The sequence below is a fragment of the Balaenoptera musculus genome, chromosome X (assembly GCF_009873245.2).
Source record: "Balaenoptera musculus isolate JJ_BM4_2016_0621 chromosome X, mBalMus1.pri.v3, whole genome shotgun sequence".
NCBI lineage: Eukaryota > Metazoa > Chordata > Mammalia > Artiodactyla > Balaenopteridae > Balaenoptera > Balaenoptera musculus.
Genome location: NC_045806.1, coordinates 42,494,941 through 42,512,447, shown reverse-complemented (window position 1 = coordinate 42,512,447; position 17,507 = coordinate 42,494,941). Strand labels below are relative to the sequence as shown.

General features: G+C 53.7%; 1 protein-coding gene across 2 annotated transcripts; it reads left to right on the top strand.

The window, feature by feature from the left end:
- Positions 1-4,045: 4,045 nt before the first annotated feature.
- Positions 4,046-17,316, top strand: FOXP3 (forkhead box P3). Of its 2 annotated transcripts, XM_036839941.1 has the most exons (12): positions 4,046-4,222; positions 10,790-11,021; positions 11,541-11,645; positions 11,733-11,871; positions 12,265-12,352; positions 12,422-12,526; positions 13,420-13,507; positions 13,683-13,763; positions 14,536-14,686; positions 15,384-15,460; positions 16,684-16,785; positions 17,006-17,316. In XM_036839941.1, exons 2-12 carry the CDS (start codon positions 10,812-10,814, stop codon positions 17,153-17,155), a joined length of 1,296 nt encoding a protein of 431 aa, XP_036695836.1. In that variant the 5' UTR covers positions 4,046-4,222; positions 10,790-10,811; the 3' UTR covers positions 17,156-17,316. The 2 variants fall into 2 exon arrangements, with proteins under 2 accessions (XP_036695836.1, XP_036695837.1); XM_036839942.1 differs by lacking the exons at positions 4,046-4,222; positions 11,541-11,645 and having other exon boundaries at positions 10,812-11,021.
- Positions 17,317-17,507: the final 191 nt, after the last annotated feature.

Below are 17,507 nucleotides of genomic sequence, written 5' to 3'. Positions count from 1 at the left end.
ACAGAAGGACCCGGAGGTGGGACAGGAAAGAGCGGAGCCAACGGGGATGTTGTAGCTGGTGTGAAGGAGGGGATGAACAGCCAATAAGGAGGCTAGAGGAGAGGAAGGTTCGTAGGCCGTCTGAGCTGTAGAGTGGTCGGGCCTCTGAACCGTAGAGTGCGGGCAGCCCTTAGAAAGAGTATGCCTCTCATGGATGGCTTTACCTTCTCCTTAACCCTCCGTGACTCCCTATTGCCCCAGGGCTATGAATGCCCAGAGCCCCTGAAGACCTAGACTGCATCCTAGTGTGAGATCTGAGAAAGCAAAACGGACTCTCCTGTCGCAGTTAGTGGGTCTGCCCTACCCAGCTCCGAGCCTTTGCTTGAGCGGTGCCACTAGCCAAGAATGCCCCTGATTATCATCCTCAGTGTTCTCCAGGACTTGGCACCATTGTTGAATGAATGGCCAAATGAAAGATTGAGCTTTTGGGGAAGATTAGCTTTTTCTAACTCCAGCTCAGAAAACACTGAGCGTGACTATGCAGCCAGGAGTTGGTCGGGCATGCTGGCAGATATTGACTAACGTAATCACAAATCAAAGCCCTGTCTTTCTTGCGGGACTCAAGCTCCACACCCCACAGTGGCCTCACCTCCCTTCTTTCTGTCCCCGGTCTCTGCTCCTACTGTTCCCTCTCCCAGGAGTGCTGCTCCTTCTTCCTCATCTAGTGAACTCCTTTCATTCCCCTTTCACTCTTCCTTTGAGATCCCGCCTTCCGTGGGAACAGAATTGTAGCTTGTGTCCAGTGAACATGGCCATTCATACATTCCCCCTCCATCCTGGGAGGATTTTCTGAACACCTACTGTATGCAAGGTTCTGACTCACAGCATCCCTAGGAAGGAGGCAGTTCCCCCGGCGGGCTCCCCTCCTCAGGTCTCAGTGTCCAGGATGGGGTTATGGGCCAGGAACCAATCAGTATGTTTAGTTGCAAATAACAGGGAAAACCCCACAAAATAATATGGGCTTAAACAAGATAGAACTTTTTTTCCTCACCTAAAAGTTCAAGCTGTTAAGTAGTCCAGGGACTCCTTCCTGCCCACAGAGTTAGGGTGTTGACTGTGTCCTGGTCTGGCCCCAAGACTCTCATCCTTCAGCAAATCCTGTCAGCTCTCCATTCGATATATTTCCCGAATATACCCTCTCCCCACCCCCTCCACTGCCAGCGCCATCATCAGTCACCTGGACCATTGCAGTAGCCTCCCTCTCACTGATCCCTCTGCTTCCATCCTCACTCCTAAAGTACATTCTACACTCAGCAATCAGAGGGATCCTGTTAAGTCCTAAGACAGTTCACATCTCTCCTCTACTCACAACCCTCCCATGGCCTCCTACTCACTCAGAGTAAAAGCCAAAGTCCTTACCATGGGCTACAAGGTCCTGCATGGTTTAACGCCCCACCTAGTCCCCTCTCTTACCTCACCTCCTACCCCTCTTCCTCTCACTCACACCATTCTAACCACACTCTTACCTCCTTAGTAGACCTTGAGCAAATCGGGCACACTCCCACCTCAGGACCTTTGCGCTGGCTGTTTCCTCTGGAATTACTCAGATATCTACATGGCTTCCTCCCTCACCTCCTTCAAGTCTTTGTCAAAGGCCAACTTCTCTGGGAACTTTCACCAACCTCTCTATTTAATCCTGTCCACTCTCCCCCAGAAGCCTCCCATGTGAGAGGATATAGTCCAGTGCAGAGAGGAGGTGGGGACCTCTGCCCCTCTCTGCCCACCTGACCCCTCGGCCCTCATTCTGCAATCAGCAGCAGCAGCATCACCCCTCACTCAGCTTTCCTCCTTCTTTCCTGGCACTCCTCTCATGGAGCAAGTGACAGTAAGGGAGAAGTGGTTTGGGGAGGATGTAACCCACACCTCGGACCCTGAAAGAGAAAACCAGCCCCCTCTCTCAGGAGGGAACAGGTCCTGAGGCAGGGAATGGGGCCTCGGCTTCTAGAACTGACCTGGTTTATAGTTACATGGGACATGTAGGGAATGTTCAGAACCAAGTCCACAGGGAGCAAGGGGTCATTAATTAACCTTGGGGCCATCCCTAAAGTTGGACTCCCTCCTGATGAGTGCACTTCTCACCCCCTCTCTTGCTCCCCACCACATGCTGTATCTTTTAAGCCCCTGCTGTATGCAGGGTCCCTGCAGGCCTTCAACCTGAGACCTCACCCCACTTGGTACCTCCCCTGCCTGCCCGGCACACACAGGCCATCTTTGGGTCTCAGACGTGTCCCACCAACTCAGAAGCCTCAACCAGTGAAAGTTTTGTTTTGAACTAATGGGAGGGAGGGTTGGGTTCTTTTTTTTTTTATTGCTGTTGGCTGATTTTTTTTTTTCTATTCACCTTTTTTTTTTTTTTTTCTTGTCTTCACAAAGCCAGGCCACCAGCCCCCCTCTGGGCTTTTCCAGAAAGGTGAGTCTGAGTTGAGGAAAGAGGCTCTCCTTCTTTTGAGGATTCGGGAGATGGGGGGAGGAAAAGAAGGAAAGGGGTAAAGGGGTGGGTCTTGGCCAGTAGGTTTATACCATGTGAATAAAAATCTGTTTCCAATTTCTCTTTCCCAGGCCTGAAGCCAGTCTTGCAGACGGGTTGGAGTGGACGTTGGATGACAGAACTCTGGGTCATGCAGGGCACTGGAGAGCCAAGGGCAGGGAGTCTCAGCCACGGCCTGTCAGGAGAAGCCCCTGGGGGCTGGTCTCCCCTGTTGACCATTGGTTGGAGGGGGTGCCCGCTGAGGTGAGGAAATGCAGCCGCCAAGTCTTGGACAACCTGAAACCTTCAAGACCCCAGAAGAATCTCCAAATCTCAGAACCTCCTTGTCATTGCAGTCTAGAATTTAAAACCTGAGACCGTTGTGCTCAAGGAAACCTGGCGGTTTCAAAGCCCAGCACCAATGGAACGCAGGGCCCCTATCCTCCAGCTCTGTGATATTGGGCAAGTTGCCTGACTACTTCGTGCCTCCGTTTTCCCCATCTGTATAACGGCCATGATGACAAGATGGATCTCCAAGGACTGTGGTGAGGATTGAACACAATAATTGTGAGAAGTGTTCGGCGCCGCATCTGGCACATGGGAAATCCGAGATAATTGTCAGCTACGGGGATGATGGTGGATATTTAGAATCCTAAATCCTTGGAAACTGGGACTTTTTGAAGTAGAAAATCGTAAAGGCTGAGGGCCTCAGAAGCATCAGGCCATGGTGTGTCCCTGACCATGAGAAGGTTGGGGTCCCAACGAGCCTCTCTCGGCTTTGTGAGGATGGATTCATTAATACTGGGGCCTGGTTGGGACCTTCCTCTCTGGGTCAGAGTTCTCAGGCCCTAAGATGTAATGAGGCAAGACTTTTCTCCCTTTCCTCACTCAGTGATGTTCAGTGGATTCTGGGAGCCAATGATTCTCAGACTCTTGGATTCTGTGAATTGTCGGGGGTAGGGAGGGACTCCCTGCTTTTTTCTCCATGAAGTAACTTCCATGCCTCTCACCCTCTGTGAGGAGATGGGTTGCAAGAGTATCCAGAGCTCCCCACCCCTGGGCAGTAAGACCGTGATGACCGTATCAATTCCACTTAAGGGGAAACTGAGGCCTGGACCAGAGCAAGGCCTCTGGAAACGCAGCCCTATTCCATTTCTTTCCCTGGTGTTTCCCATCCACACGTAGCATCTCAGTTCCTTTCTTCCTTTCCCCAGAGACCCTCAAATATCCCCTCACTCACAGAGTGGCATCTCTCCCTGCCTGGGATGTCCCTGTGATTTGAGTTCTTTTCCCTTTTTTTCTAACTCTACACACTTTTGTTTTAAAAACTGTGGTTTCTCATGAGCCCTGTTATCTCATTGATACCTCTCACCTCTGTAGTGAGGGGAAGAAATCATATTTTCAGATGACTCGTAAAGGGCAAAGAAAAAACCCAAAATTTCAAAATTTCCGTTTAAGTCTCATAATCAAGAAGAGGAGAAACAGAGCGAGCGAGTGAGAGAGAGAGCGAGAGAGAAAAAACTATGAGAACCCCCCCCACCCCGTGATTATCAGCGTACACACTCATCGAAAAAAAAAATTGGATTATTAGAAGAGAGAGGTCTGTGGCTTCCACACCGTGGTTTTTCTTCTCGGTATAAAAGCAAAGTTGTTTTTGATATGTGACAGTTTCCCACAAGCCAGGCTGATCCTTTTCTGTCAGTCCACTTCACCAAGGTGAGTGTCCCCGCTCTCCCCCACCAGATGCGGGTCCAGCGGAAGAGACGACAGTGAGGTAGGCACTGGGTTGGGGGGGTAGTCAGGGGCCCTCTGGGACCAGCAAGACGCACGCAGCAGCTCCTGTGGTCCTGGTCAGGTAAGGTATTTTTTACAGTAATAATAGTAATAACAAACGCCAGAAGACTGATAGATCAAGTACTTAATCAGTGCTGAGGCAGAGGCAAAGATAAATAAATGGATCGATGTGTGGACGGGTAGGATTTTTTAAATATATCAACTGCCAGTCTTCATGAATCTCAGAGCTTTGAACAACTTGAAACACTGTCCAGGTGTAACTGGAAATTTCAGCGACGTCTCTGGCATACCTTTGGCTCTTCTGTCTCGGTATCTCCCGTCCCTCTCTGTCTCACTCTTTTCGTGTTTCTCTGCCCCTCTCTTTCTCTGTTTCCCTGGCACGCAGACTCTCCACCCCTCTGTCTTTCTCTGGTTCTGACCGTCTCCCCTGTCACTGTCTCCTCCATCTTGACCACACTCCATTAATCTCCTTTCCTCCGTCTCTCCCACCGCCTTTCCTGCTCACTCGTCTTGCCTTCCCCCTGCCTGCCTCTCCCCCGCTACCCCCAGCCTCCAGCACAGAGCTTTGTACAGTTGGCGCTTAATAACAGCATGTTGAGTAATGTCGAGGAGGACATTTACATTTTACAAGAATGAGCATCAATTCTGTTTGCCCCGATCGAAAGAGGATTGTGGGCTGTCAGATTGGGCTGAGCAATTAACTTGAACTTGCGCTTGCACCGCATGAGGAGACCCTCCAGGGGGGCACTTCATGCCATTGTCAACCATGGTTTAGCTGTGGGGTTCTACCCTCAGGACCTGGTGTTGCGGGGCGGAGGGCCAGGATCCATGTCCAGGAACAGAGCAGGCCATTCAGGTCTGGGGTGACCTCGTCTCTGCAGGCTTAGCAAGTGCTCACTGAGTGTTAACTGTTAGTATTTTTTAACCAAATTAGAATCATGCTATCTAGCTATCTATTGCTTTTGTTTCTGCTTTATTCAATGAATAGGAGCATTTTGGTAGGTCACTGAAAAATGTTTCAACGTATGATCTTTCATAACTGTTCAGACTGTCCTCACATTGGTATGAACCACGACTGGTTCGACCAAGTGCTGATTTTTGGACATTCGGGTTGTTTCTAGCTTTTTTGCATAATCATCCCTGATTAGTTCCTTGGATTCCTACAAATCGAGTGGCTAGGGCAAAGCGTTTGTGCATTTTTAAGGTTTCTGACCCTCCCTGCAAATTGTTCTTCCAAAAGGTTGTCCTGTTTTATGTTCCGTCTACTCAAGCTAACCGTGGGTGGGTATTATCATTTTTTAATCCTTTCTCAACATAACAGGTAAGAAAAATATTACCATGTTGTTGAAATTTGCATCTTTTGATAAATTATACTGTTTGTTGACCATATGTGCTTTTTTTTTTTTTCAGTTGTCTGGTCAAGTCCTTAGTCCTAATAGGGTGTTCATCTTTTTTATTTATTGATTTGTCACAGCTCTTTATATAAAAGGATATTAACCTTCCATCAGCCATACATATATAGCAAATATTTTCTCTCAATTCATCATTTACTGAAGTTGTTTTTCTATTTGTTTATGCTGTTTTGTGATGCTTATGATGTTTTTATATTGTCAGCAAGGTTAGTCTTTTCTTCTGTGGTTACTGTCTCTGGTTTTGTGCTTAGAAAGTCCTTTCCCACTTGAAAATGAGATAAATGTTCACCTGTGTTGGCTTCTATTCTCTTTTATGGCTTCATTTTTTCCACTTACTGTAGAGGTTAAGAGTGTGGGTACTGGAGCCAGACTGTCTGGGACAAACCCAGCCTCAGCTCAAGCAATTCGTGTGATTTTTAGCCAGGCATTTAACCTCTCGATACCTCCATTTCCTCATAGGTACTGTGATGGTTATAATAGTACCGACCTCAAAGGGTGGTTGTAAGGATTAAATTTCTCAACCTTGTTAAATGCTTAGCCTAGGGCCTGGTATACGATAAACCCAAGATCCATATAAGATTATTATTTATATCTTTAATGGATCTGGAATTTATTTTAGGGTACATGATGAGGGTGACATTTCAAACTGGGCAGGAAGGGGTTGGTGGAAAAATGGACTGGTTAGTCATTAGCTTTATTTTCCCCTTAATTATCCCAGAACCATTTGTTAAACAATCTATTCTCCAGCGTCCCCTGGTTTGAAATGCCGCGTTCATCACAAACTCCATTCCCTCTAGACATTGGTCTGTATTTGAGCTTTTCCATTCTGTTCTGTTCCTCAGTGTCTGTTCCGGTGCCAGGGCCACACCGCTTTGCTGATTGTTGCTCTGCAATACAATATAGCACCTGGCCGAAGGCCCTGGAATCTTGCCCTTTGGTATTCCTCGTTATTTTGGAATAACGAAGGATCAGCTCCTCCAGCCAGAGACCAACAACTGTTCTTATTTGGAGCATCTCTTTCTCTCAGTCTCTCTCTCTCTCGCTCTCTTTTTCTCTCTCTCCGTCTCTTTGTCTCTCCCCATCTCCCTGTGTTGTTTCTGTCTCTCTTGTTCTCTCTCTCTTTGACTTTCTGCTCCTATGGGTTCCTTCGCCCTCCTCACTGTCTCTCCTTCTCTCGGTGTCTCTCACTATCTCTCTTGTTCTCTTTGTTTCTCTCTGTGTGTGTCTATCTCTGTCCCACCTCATGTCTCTCCCATCTCTCTCTGTAGCTCTTCTTCTCTGTGTCTCTCTGTTTGCCTATGTCTGTTTGTCTATCTCTGTTTCTGTCTCTCAGCCAGTCCCCTGGGTAGAACGGCAGTTATCGAATCAAAGCCCTGCAGACACCTAACAGCTCACTCAGACACAGAGCACAAGGCCCCTGGCCCTCATCCGCTCCACACCTCTCCCCTTCCCAGCGTACAGAGGGGCAAATTGAGGCCGGGAGATGGGCGGGAGGGCCTCTCTGAAGGCCTCACAGAGATGCAGTGGTAGAGTTGAGACCCAAGCTCAGATCTCAGGACTCTCAGTGGGGCCCTGGCTCTGTCTCTCTCCCCCACTGTGGGCCTCAGTTTACCCCTCAGCACCCATGACAGGGGCAGGGGGACCCTGGGCTGTCTCCCAGCTGCTGCCGTTCCCCCTTCTGCCCTCTCACAAGTTGGACCCTCATGGTCACAGTGTGGGGCTAGCCTCACAAGAGCTTGGCTGGGTGGGGTCCCAGGGCCCCATGGGTCAGGAGGCCTCATGGCCAGAGGGTGGTGATACTAGAGGGACATAAGTCAGTCGGTCTATCTGTGGGTCTGGCTGTGGACAGAGCTCAGCCGTGTCCCCAGAGTTGGCACAGGTCCCTGGGATCCTCTATCCCACCGCTCCTCCAGAGAGCCTGGTGGTAGACTCTACCGGCAAAGGCCAGGGCTCTGCCTGCTCCCACCATGAGGTCCTGGCTGAAGGTCTGCCAGCCTCAATGTCCCCTTCCTTCCCTCCCCATCTCTGGCAGAATGGCTGTGAGTCTGGGAGCACTGTCCCAGAATGGACAGGGAGATGGAGGCCCTGCAGGGGTCCATCTACTGATCACCAACATTTTGTTAAGCATTTCACGTGTGTTAACTTTGGAAGATGGGTACAATTATTGTCCCGTTTTACGTATGAGCCTGAGGAGAGTTACAGCTAGTTCGTGTCAGAGCCTGGCCCCAGGCTGAGGGAAGCAGAGGGGACGATTCTGACCCTCCTACCTTCACAGAACTTAGGAGGGAGGCTGAGGGGAGGCTTGCTGCAATTCCAGGCCTGGCAGGCGGGAGGCACTATGAACTTTGGGAAGTTCCAGTGAGTTTGGACACCAGGGACATAGGCCTTCACCTACTGAGAAGTTGGACCCATGGACCCCACAGAGTCTGTGGGATCCTTTGAATCTAAGAAATGATGTTCTACGATTCTGAGGTTCTAGCATAGTACCATTTGAAGACCCTGAGGGTCCCAGTCTCTGTGGGGTCTGCATGGCACTCCCCAAGCATCAAACCTTGGGCCTCTCCATGGCCCAAAAAGGGCCGGGTCTACAGGGCCCAGGGCTTGTCATGGTGGCCAGATGGACGTCACTCACCACATCCGCCAGCACCCACATCACCCCACCTGGGCCAGGCCGGCCGCAGGACGGGACGGCCAATTCTCGGAACGAAACCCGTGGGGTAGGGTACCTGCCCCCTTCTCTTCCTCCTTGGTGCCGATGAAGCCCAGCGCATCCGGCCGCCATGACGTCAATGGCGGAAATATCTGGGGAAGTCGGGGGCTGTGACAACAGGGCCCAGATGCAGACCCCGATACGAAAACACAAACTGTGTCCCAGAAACATCCTCCATGTGGCTTCTGAGAAATAGTCAGAAAAGGATGCCCCAACAGACAGTGCAGGAAGCCGGCTGCCCAGCCTGGCCCTCCAGGTACCCCACCACGAGACAGACCATACCCGCGGCCCCTTTCTGAGAATGTATCTATGCTGCCCTGAGTCAGGTTGTTCCAGATATGTCTGAGGAGGCGATTTCTTATAGGCTCTGGCCAAGGGTCCAGGCAGTTTGAGAAGTGACCACAGGCTAGCCGTGTGGGCCAGGCCAGAGCATTGGAAAACATCCACTCATTCACCAAAATCAGTATTGGTTCGCTCAGGTCTCCTGTGACAAAGTACCACAAACTAGGTGGCTTAAACAACAGAAATGTTTTGTTTCACAGTTCTGGAGGCCAGAAGTCCAAGATCAAGGTGTCAGCAGTGTTGGTTCCTTGTAGGGCTACGAGGGAGAAATCTGTTCTCTCTCCTAGCTTCGGATGGTTTGCTGGCACTCTGACATTCCTTGGCTTATACAAGCAACACCCTGATCTCCGCCTGCCTTCATGCACTCATTCATTCACTCACCTCTTCAGGGTCATCGACACTCTCTCTGGCCCTTGTTCTGAGCCTCCGTAGACCCAGGCTCCTGATTCTCACGCAGTAATGTTCTAAGGCCCCGAGAGACTAAGGGTTTAAATACCTGGATTCACACCCCCACCTCCCTCAGCACCATAACTCTGGCAACCCCCATGAGCTGACAGCAAAGAAAGGAAGGAGCAACTGCCCCCTCAGAGCCCTTCTTCTACTCCCCAGGGCTGCTCTCGGCAGCTGTGTGCCCAACCCAGTGCTATGGGGCGGGGTGGGGAGACACACACATACACACACACACTTTCCGGAGAAAGAAGTAGAGATCTCAAGTCACCATGGGGCCGTGGGACACTGTACCTGGTTGTCCCCTTCAGTAAAATGGAAGTTGGGCTTGGCAGTCCCCTCCAGCTCTGGCTTCCTCTCAGATTGGGACTATAGGATTCTGAGAAACCGAGGCCCTGCCCATCGGAGAGTGTAAGGTTCTGGAGCCATTCTGGAGGACTTTCTGGATAGGGCTTGGGTAGGGGAAGAGGAGGAGGAGCGGGCATTCCAGGCAGGTCGAATAGCATGAGCAAAGGCTTGGAGGCAGGCCTGGAGAGCAGAGATTGGGGTGAACTCTGGTGGGAGCCGAGTCGAGGAGCTCGCACAGGCCCTGGCTCAAGAGAGCCTGTCTCTCCTCCTCTCTGGCACCTGCCCTGCCAGCTCCATGCAGGGTGGGAGCCCAGAGATGATCTCAGATGGAGATGCCCATCTAAGCTCCAGACTCCTGTACTCAGCTTCCACTCGGCCTTGCCACTTGCATGTCTAACACCAGAGTCGTCATGTCCCTCCACACCTGGATCACCACCCCCAACCCTGCTCCCCCATCTCAGGTCATGTCAGCTCTGTCCTTCCAGCTGCTCAGCTAATACCCAGAAGTCACCTTGACCCTCCCTCTCTCACCCTCCGCATCCAAGCTGCCAGCAAATTCTCCTGACTCCACCTTCGAAACATTAACTCAGAACCCACCCACTTCTCACCATCTCCACTGCCATCATCCTAGTCTGGACTATTGCAGTAGCCTCCTCACTAGTCCCCCTACTTCTGCCCTCACCTTCCTAGAGTCTGCCCCCCTCACAGCAGCCAGAGGGATCTTTTGAGTCCATGCCCCCCTTTCACTCCCAGATATGCCCGTCACTGGGGTAACAATGCTCCCAGGAGAAAATCAGAAAGCAGCCCCCGTGGGATCAGCAAAGGTTGTGTGGCCTATACTGGGTTCAGGGAGGACAGGAGGGCTGAGGCTTGAAGAGCACCACTCAGGTGCTGAGACCTATCCTGGCTGAGGCCCAGCAAACCACCCCGGATTCCCCACCACCCTCAGGGAGGACACCTCCCCACCAGGCCTGTGCCAGCGTGCACAGGCACACTGTGCGCTGGGTCCAAGCACATGGGGTGTGCTTGGAGACACAGGCACGCCAGTGCTCCTGACACCGAGTATGTGTGTGCACATGTGCACACACGTGACCAGAGCTGGGGCCCCTTTGGGACACACCCCAGCCAATGCCTGCTCTGACCAGAGGGGGTGTCCACATGGTTCAGATGGTTGAGCATTTCACACACACGCCAGCACATTTGTAACTCCTTCCCCTTGTGTCCCCGCAGCCTGCCCTTGGACAAGGACCCAATGCCCAACCCCAGGCCAGCCAAGCCCTTGGCCCCTTCCTTGGTACTCAGCCCATCCCCAGGAGCCTCGCCCAGCTGGAGGGCTGCACCCAAGGCCTCAGACCAGCTGGGAGCCAAGGGTCCGGGGACAACCTTCCAGGGCCGGGACCTCCGAGGTGGGGCTCACGCCTCCTCTTCCTCCTTGAACCCCATGCCACCATCGCAGCTGCAGGTGAGGCCTAGGGCCCAGGATGGGGCAGGCAGGGTGGGGTACCTGGGCCTATAGGTGCCGACCTTTACTGTGGCACTGGGCGGGGGGCCCAGCTGGGGCACAGGAAGTGGTTTTCTGGGTCCCAGGCACGTCTGTGACTTATGCAGATGTCACGGGGCCAAGAAAGTCCCCACTTAGCAGGTCTCAGAGATTCGAGGCTCTCCGCAACCTCCCAATCCCTGTCTCAGGATAGGAGACCCTATCATGGTCCCACAGGCATAGCCATGTGTGTCTCCATCCCCCTGTGACAGAGGGCTTGGGGCCCAGGGAGGTGAGGTGACAGGATGGAGGCCAGCTCTGCCACTTATTAGCTGTTTGATCTTGAAAAAGTCACCCAATCTCCCTGAGCCTCAGTTTCCACATACGTAAAATGGGGTTGGTCATTCTGCCTAGTACGTGGGGTTGTGGTGAGGAGTATATGGGTTAGACGTGTAGAACAGTGAACATGAGGATGGCATCTCACCCGCCTGCCTTCCCCAGCTGCCCACAGTGCCCCTCGTCATGGTGGCACCCTCTGGAGCACGGCTGGGTCCCTCGCCCCACTTGCAGGCGCTCCTCCAGGACAGGCCACACTTTGTGCACCAGGTACCAACCCAGAACAGGCAGGGAGGAGGGAGCAGGCGGGAGAACTGGGGAGAGGACCTGGCTGAAATGGACCCCATGTGCCCCTAGCTCTCAACGGTGGATGCCCATGCCCGGACCCCTGTGCTGCAGGTGCGCCCACTGGACAGCCCAGCTATGATCAGCCTCCCGCCACCCACTGCTGCTACGGGGGTCTTCTCCCTCAAGGCCCGGCCCGGCCTGCCACCTGGTAACACTGTACCCCACAGCTCCACAGAAGCCCAGAGCCCCCAGTCCTTGAACATAAGTGGTGTGGGCTGCTGACTTGCGGCCCTCAGGAGGCCAGAGGTGTCAGGTCTTATCATCTTGGAAACTCCAACCTCTAAAAAATGTCAGGCTCAGAACCTTAAAGACACAGAATGTCAAAATCACGGAACCACAGATCTCTGCAAAGTTAGTCGAAATGTCAGCGCAGTCTTTGAGCTGCTCCACCAGTAGCCTTGGAGATTAGGGACCACAGAGCCCCCTGGGAGTCTGGGCCTGCAAAGCTCAGGAGGGTGGGAAGCTCAAAATGAGAGGCTTTGTGGGCCGAGCTCCAGAGCCTGGCCCCCAGCCCCCAGAGGTGCCCTGTCCCCACCTGCAGGGATCAACGTGGCCAGCCTGGAATGGGTGTCCAGGGAGCCAGCACTGCTCTGCACCTTCCCAAGCCCCGGTGTGCCCAGGAAGGACAGGTCAGTGTGCAGGGCTGGGAAGGACCCTTGCCCTGCCATCCGCTCCTCTGACACACTTTGTCCCCCCAGCACCCTTTCAACCATGCCCCAGGGCTCCTACTCACTGCTAGCAAATGGTGTCTGCAAGTGGCCCGGATGTGAGAAGGTCTTCGAGGAGCCAGAGGACTTCCTCAAGTGAGTGGGTCAGGCCCGTTCCAGTCCAGGGGGGCCCCAGTTTGTGGGAGGAGGTCTGGGGTGCAGGTCTCAGCTCAGGCCTCATCCCGATAGGGGGTAATATGAAAGAGGCAAAAGCTGAGACTGCGGGTTCAGATCCTGGCTCCATCACTCACTGGCTCTGTGACCTTGGGCAAGTTACTTAGTTTCTTGGAGCCTCGGTTTCCTCATCTGTATAATGGGGGCATCATAACAGAGGTGTGTGCTATGATTTACCTCCATTTTACAGACAAAGAAACTGAGGCCAAAGAGGTTAAGTGTCTTGATCAAGATCACCCAGTTCCTGAGTGACAGCCAGCCTCCGGAATCCACACTTCTAACTGTTCTGCCCTGCTACCCACCCCCTCATGCCAACACACCAGCCTTTTATTGATTTTATTGATCCCCAAAGTCCCAGATCCTCACAATGGCTATCGCTGCCTCCTCTCAGCCCCATCACTGTCTCTCTCTCTCTCACACACACATACACACACACACACACACACACACACACACACACACACACCCCTTTTCCAACCATACCCAACTATCAGTGGCAATTCGGTGCATCCCGTCCTCTTCACAACCAGGCCTTCGCACAAGCTGTACTCTCCACCTGGAATGCCTTTCCCACTCTCAGCTCACTAACCTTCCATCATCATCTCCAGCACCCTGGCCATACAGTAGATGCCAAGTAGCATGTGTTGAAGGAATGACAGGTGTGAAAGGAAGACTGAGGTAGAAAGAGGGGAGGGAGGCTGAGGCTCTGAGGAGAGACCTTCCTCCCAGAGGGTCTGAGCCTTTCCCACTAGGAATGTTGAGCCGGGAAACCAGGCTCGCCATGGTCACCCGCATGGGCTCTTTCCACTACCCAGGCACTGCCAGGCAGACCATCTCCTGGATGAGAAGGGCAGGGCGCAGTGTCTCCTCCAGAGGGAGGTGGTGCAGTCTCTGGAGCAACAGGTGACATGGGGGGGCGGGGGCAGGGTGGTGGTGGGTGAACCGTACGTCCACCCTGTGCCAGGACCCCAGCTCACCCAGGATGGGGGCTGGCATGAAGGAAGGAAGGGGGCAGCCTGTGCAAAGATGTGGCGGAGAAAGACCAGGTTGAGGCCTCACTCTGTGCCTGTCCTCACAGCTGGTGCTGGAGAAGGAGAAGCTGGGTGCTATGCAAGCCCACCTGGCTGGGAAGATGGCCCCAACCAAGGCTCCATCCACGGTGAGCCACCCCAGGCCCACAGGTGGCACAGACTGCTGGGGAGCAGGGGAGGGGCCCTGCAGGGGGCAGGGGACCTATCCTTGCACCCAGGCCCTGGGATCTCTGGGCCCCTGTCCCCAGCTCCAAACATGCCCAGACCTAGGAATCTGTCCCTTTCTACTTACAAACCCTCTGACCTTAAGATCCCAAATCATGATCTTGAGTTTGCAAAGCGACAGCAAATCGCCCAACACTGAATTCAGACTGTGTACCGCTGGCAAGACCAGCTATATAACTCACAGGGCCCAGTGCAAAATGAAATCGCGGGGCTCAGATTTCAAAATGATGACCGCAGAGCATTAAACAAAGTGCAGGGCCCCGGGACCTTCAGAGATCACACAGAAGCTAGCCCTGGGTGTCGGGCACTGTTTGTGAGCACTTTCGTGATGTTAACTTATTTAATCCCCATGATGCATGGTGAGGTAGGTATTACTATCATCCCCAATTCACAGATGAGGAAAATTGAGGCCAGGGAGGCTTAGGTGACTTTCCCAAGGTCGCAGTTGGGTAGCAGAGGAGCCCAATTCAACCCTAGCTCGTGGCCCTGGCACTGGTGTGCTACACACACAAGTGTCCACACCCGCACTTTAATAAATATGGCTCGTGCTGCTTTGTGGGATTCTACATCAGAGTGGAATTGAGAAGAGGGTGCCCTTACTTTTAAAAACACTTATTTAAAACTAAAGTGGCAAGTTTAAGCCTCTGGGTCACCAGCCTCTCCCTCTTCCCCCAGGCATCATCCGACAAGGGCTCCTGCTGTATCGTAGCCACTGGCACCCCGGGCACCACTGTCCCAGCCTGGCCGGGTCCCCAAGAGGCCCCTGAAGGCCTGTTTGCTGTGCGGAGGCACCTCTGGGGCAGCCATGCAAACAGCACGATCCCAGGTAAGGATGGTCCGTGCCCTACGTGGTGCCCTACGTGGTGCCCTCTGAGCCCCTCATCTCCCTGACTGGTACTGGGCGGGGGACTGCTCTTCCCCACCACTGCCACCCAGACTTTGGAAACTGGCAACTGCTCGTAAAAGCTTCCTCTCTGGATTTCCATGGCCTCCAAGCCCCCGTTGTGGTCTCAGATGTCTAGGCCTAGCCCTGTCTCCCCTGGGGATTAGGGCTCACTCACTCTGGGCTTCAGCTACTCCATTTGGTCATCAGAAGGGAGGGAGCTAGCTTAGTAATTCCCAGGGACTCTCCCTCTCCCCACCAAGGAAAAGCAGTGTGATTCGCCCAAGCTCACCAATCCCCTACTACCCGCAAGGTCTGGGCTGTGGGCTTAACAGGGATTAGGGCCTTTGAGTGCCATCCTGACTCCGCCATTTAACCAGTTACATCCATTTGGTGTGGAAGTTACTTCACTTCTTTTAAACCTCGGGAGAATAAGCCCCATTTTGGTGGGAGCGGTGCAAAGGGGAAATGATATCATTTATGTCAAGTGCTTAGCAAACAGTGACTGTGATCCTGGAAAGTGGTGTTCACGGTGGGATTTCAGGCGTGCAGACTCGACAGCCGGTCGGTCGAAAGCAGAGGGTGGGAGAGGGAGCGAGGAGTTCCCAGATGGGGCCTGATCCCTCTGTACCTCTGACAGAGTTCTTCCACAACATGGACTACTTCAAGTTCCACAACATGCGGCCCCCTTTCACCTATGCCACCCTCATCCGCTGGGTAAGCAGAGTGCCGGGCTGAGGAGAAGGAAGAGAGGGCGGGGTGGAGGACCTGCCTCTCTCTGAGCACCCCCAGGCGGGCTCCTCCATGAACAAACCCACGCCTCAGATGTGATCCCCCATCTTCACCCCAGACCTGCCCCCAAACCCACAACTAAACTGCCATCCAAGCCAGTGCAAGCTAAAAGCTGGCCTTCAACACACCCCCTTCCTGATGGTCACATCAACTCCATACCTAACTGCCTCCTGGGCCTATAAATAGCCCCCAAACTAGCCTGAATTCTTCCCCTTGCCTTACACCCGCCCCAGGTACACCCTAACTCCTTCGCCAGCCCAGACGTACCCTAGTCTGCCAACACATTCCCCCCTAGACCCCAATCCCTAACCCCTTCCTTGTAACACCTGACCCATCCCAACCCCTTCCTCCTCATCCCCCTAATGCCTTCCCAGAGGCTTCACCAGAGCCCGCCCGGACCTTTATCCTAGGCCCACACCTAACCCTACACAATGCCACCCGTTCACCTACCTAGCCCCATCCCAACCTGGAGCCTCACCGCAGCCATGATCACTGACCCTTGACGCAATTCCATTCCTAAATCCAAGCAGATCAAATTCCCGGACCCTTAGCCTCACTCCACACCTAATCCCAGCTCTGACCCTTAAGGACCACACACAGTCAACCTCATTCTTGGCCCTGAAACTAACCACATCCCTGACACATAAAATAACTACGTAACTAGGCCCACGTCTGACTCCTGACCTAATGCAACGCGTCCTCCCACCCCTCGCCCCTCGACTCACCCCAGTTCATCCCCAGCCTGACCTTTAACCAGCCACTTCCCTGACCTTTAACTCTGCCTGGTCCTTTACCCCTTCCAAATCCTTAACTGGACCCCACTCTCTGGCCCTTACCCTTCCCAAACTCTGAAACCTCACTCCCACAGAGAACTCCAACTCCACCCCAGAAATTTAACTTAACTCTAGCCCTAACCCTGAAGCAGACCCCACTCCAACCTCAGCCCTGATCCTCTACCTAACCCCATCCCAGCCCTACCCTCACCCCGCTTCTAACCCTGTCTCTGACCTGTCACCCCACACCATCTCCCTTCCTTCCCCCGACCCCACAGTTTCACCCAGGTCAGAAGGCCCAAGGTGGGCCAGTGCCCCTCTCAGTCCGAATCTGGGGGAGCGGCTCCCCTTACCCCCACACCCCCTAACCTCCAGGCCATCCTGGAGGCTCCCGAGAAGCAGCGGACACTCAACGAGATCTATCACTGGTTCACACGCATGTTCGCCTTCTTCAGAAACCACCCTGCCACCTGGAAGGTGAGCACCTCCGGAGGTGGCAGTGGCTGGGAGGGCCTCAAATGCCACTGCGGTGCTGGGTCAAGTTCAGGAACGGGTGGGCCTGGGACTGGGCTTGTAGGCATGTTGAGAAAGGGCAGGAGGTCGATTTTTGGTGGGGACTGCTGGCCTCAGAGGATGACTGCCTGCCTGCTCCCCTCCCCAACATCCCCGGCCCGGCTGGCTGGTCCTCCTTCCACAGAACGCCATCCGCCACAACCTGAGCCTGCACAAGTGCTTCGTGCGCGTGGAGAGCGAGAAGGGGGCCGTGTGGACCGTGGATGAGTTTGAGTTCCGCAAGAAGAGGAGCCAGAGGCCCAGCAGGTGTTCCAACCCCACACCCGGCTCCTGACCTCAAAGCCAAGGAAAGAAGGACAGGGGCCAAAACGGGGGAGTAGAAGTGGCTGGAGGCAGGGGTGACCGGCCCTGGACGTGCCTGCAGGGACCAAGAAGTAAGGTGTGCACCATCTTGCTGGCCAGGGACCCTGCTCCCCAGCTGACCGCCCTCCTGGATCACATGCTCTGCACCAAGGCTGCTCAGAGGGACCCCGGCCCCAACCCCACACCCCCGCCCCAGCCCCCTGCGACCAGCCCTCCAGCCAAACTGAGCCTTCACAACCGACCACACACACAGCCTGCCTCAGTCGCTCTCACAGATGACCTTAGGGCTGGAAAGGACACAGAGAGTCGCAATCCTGTCCCTT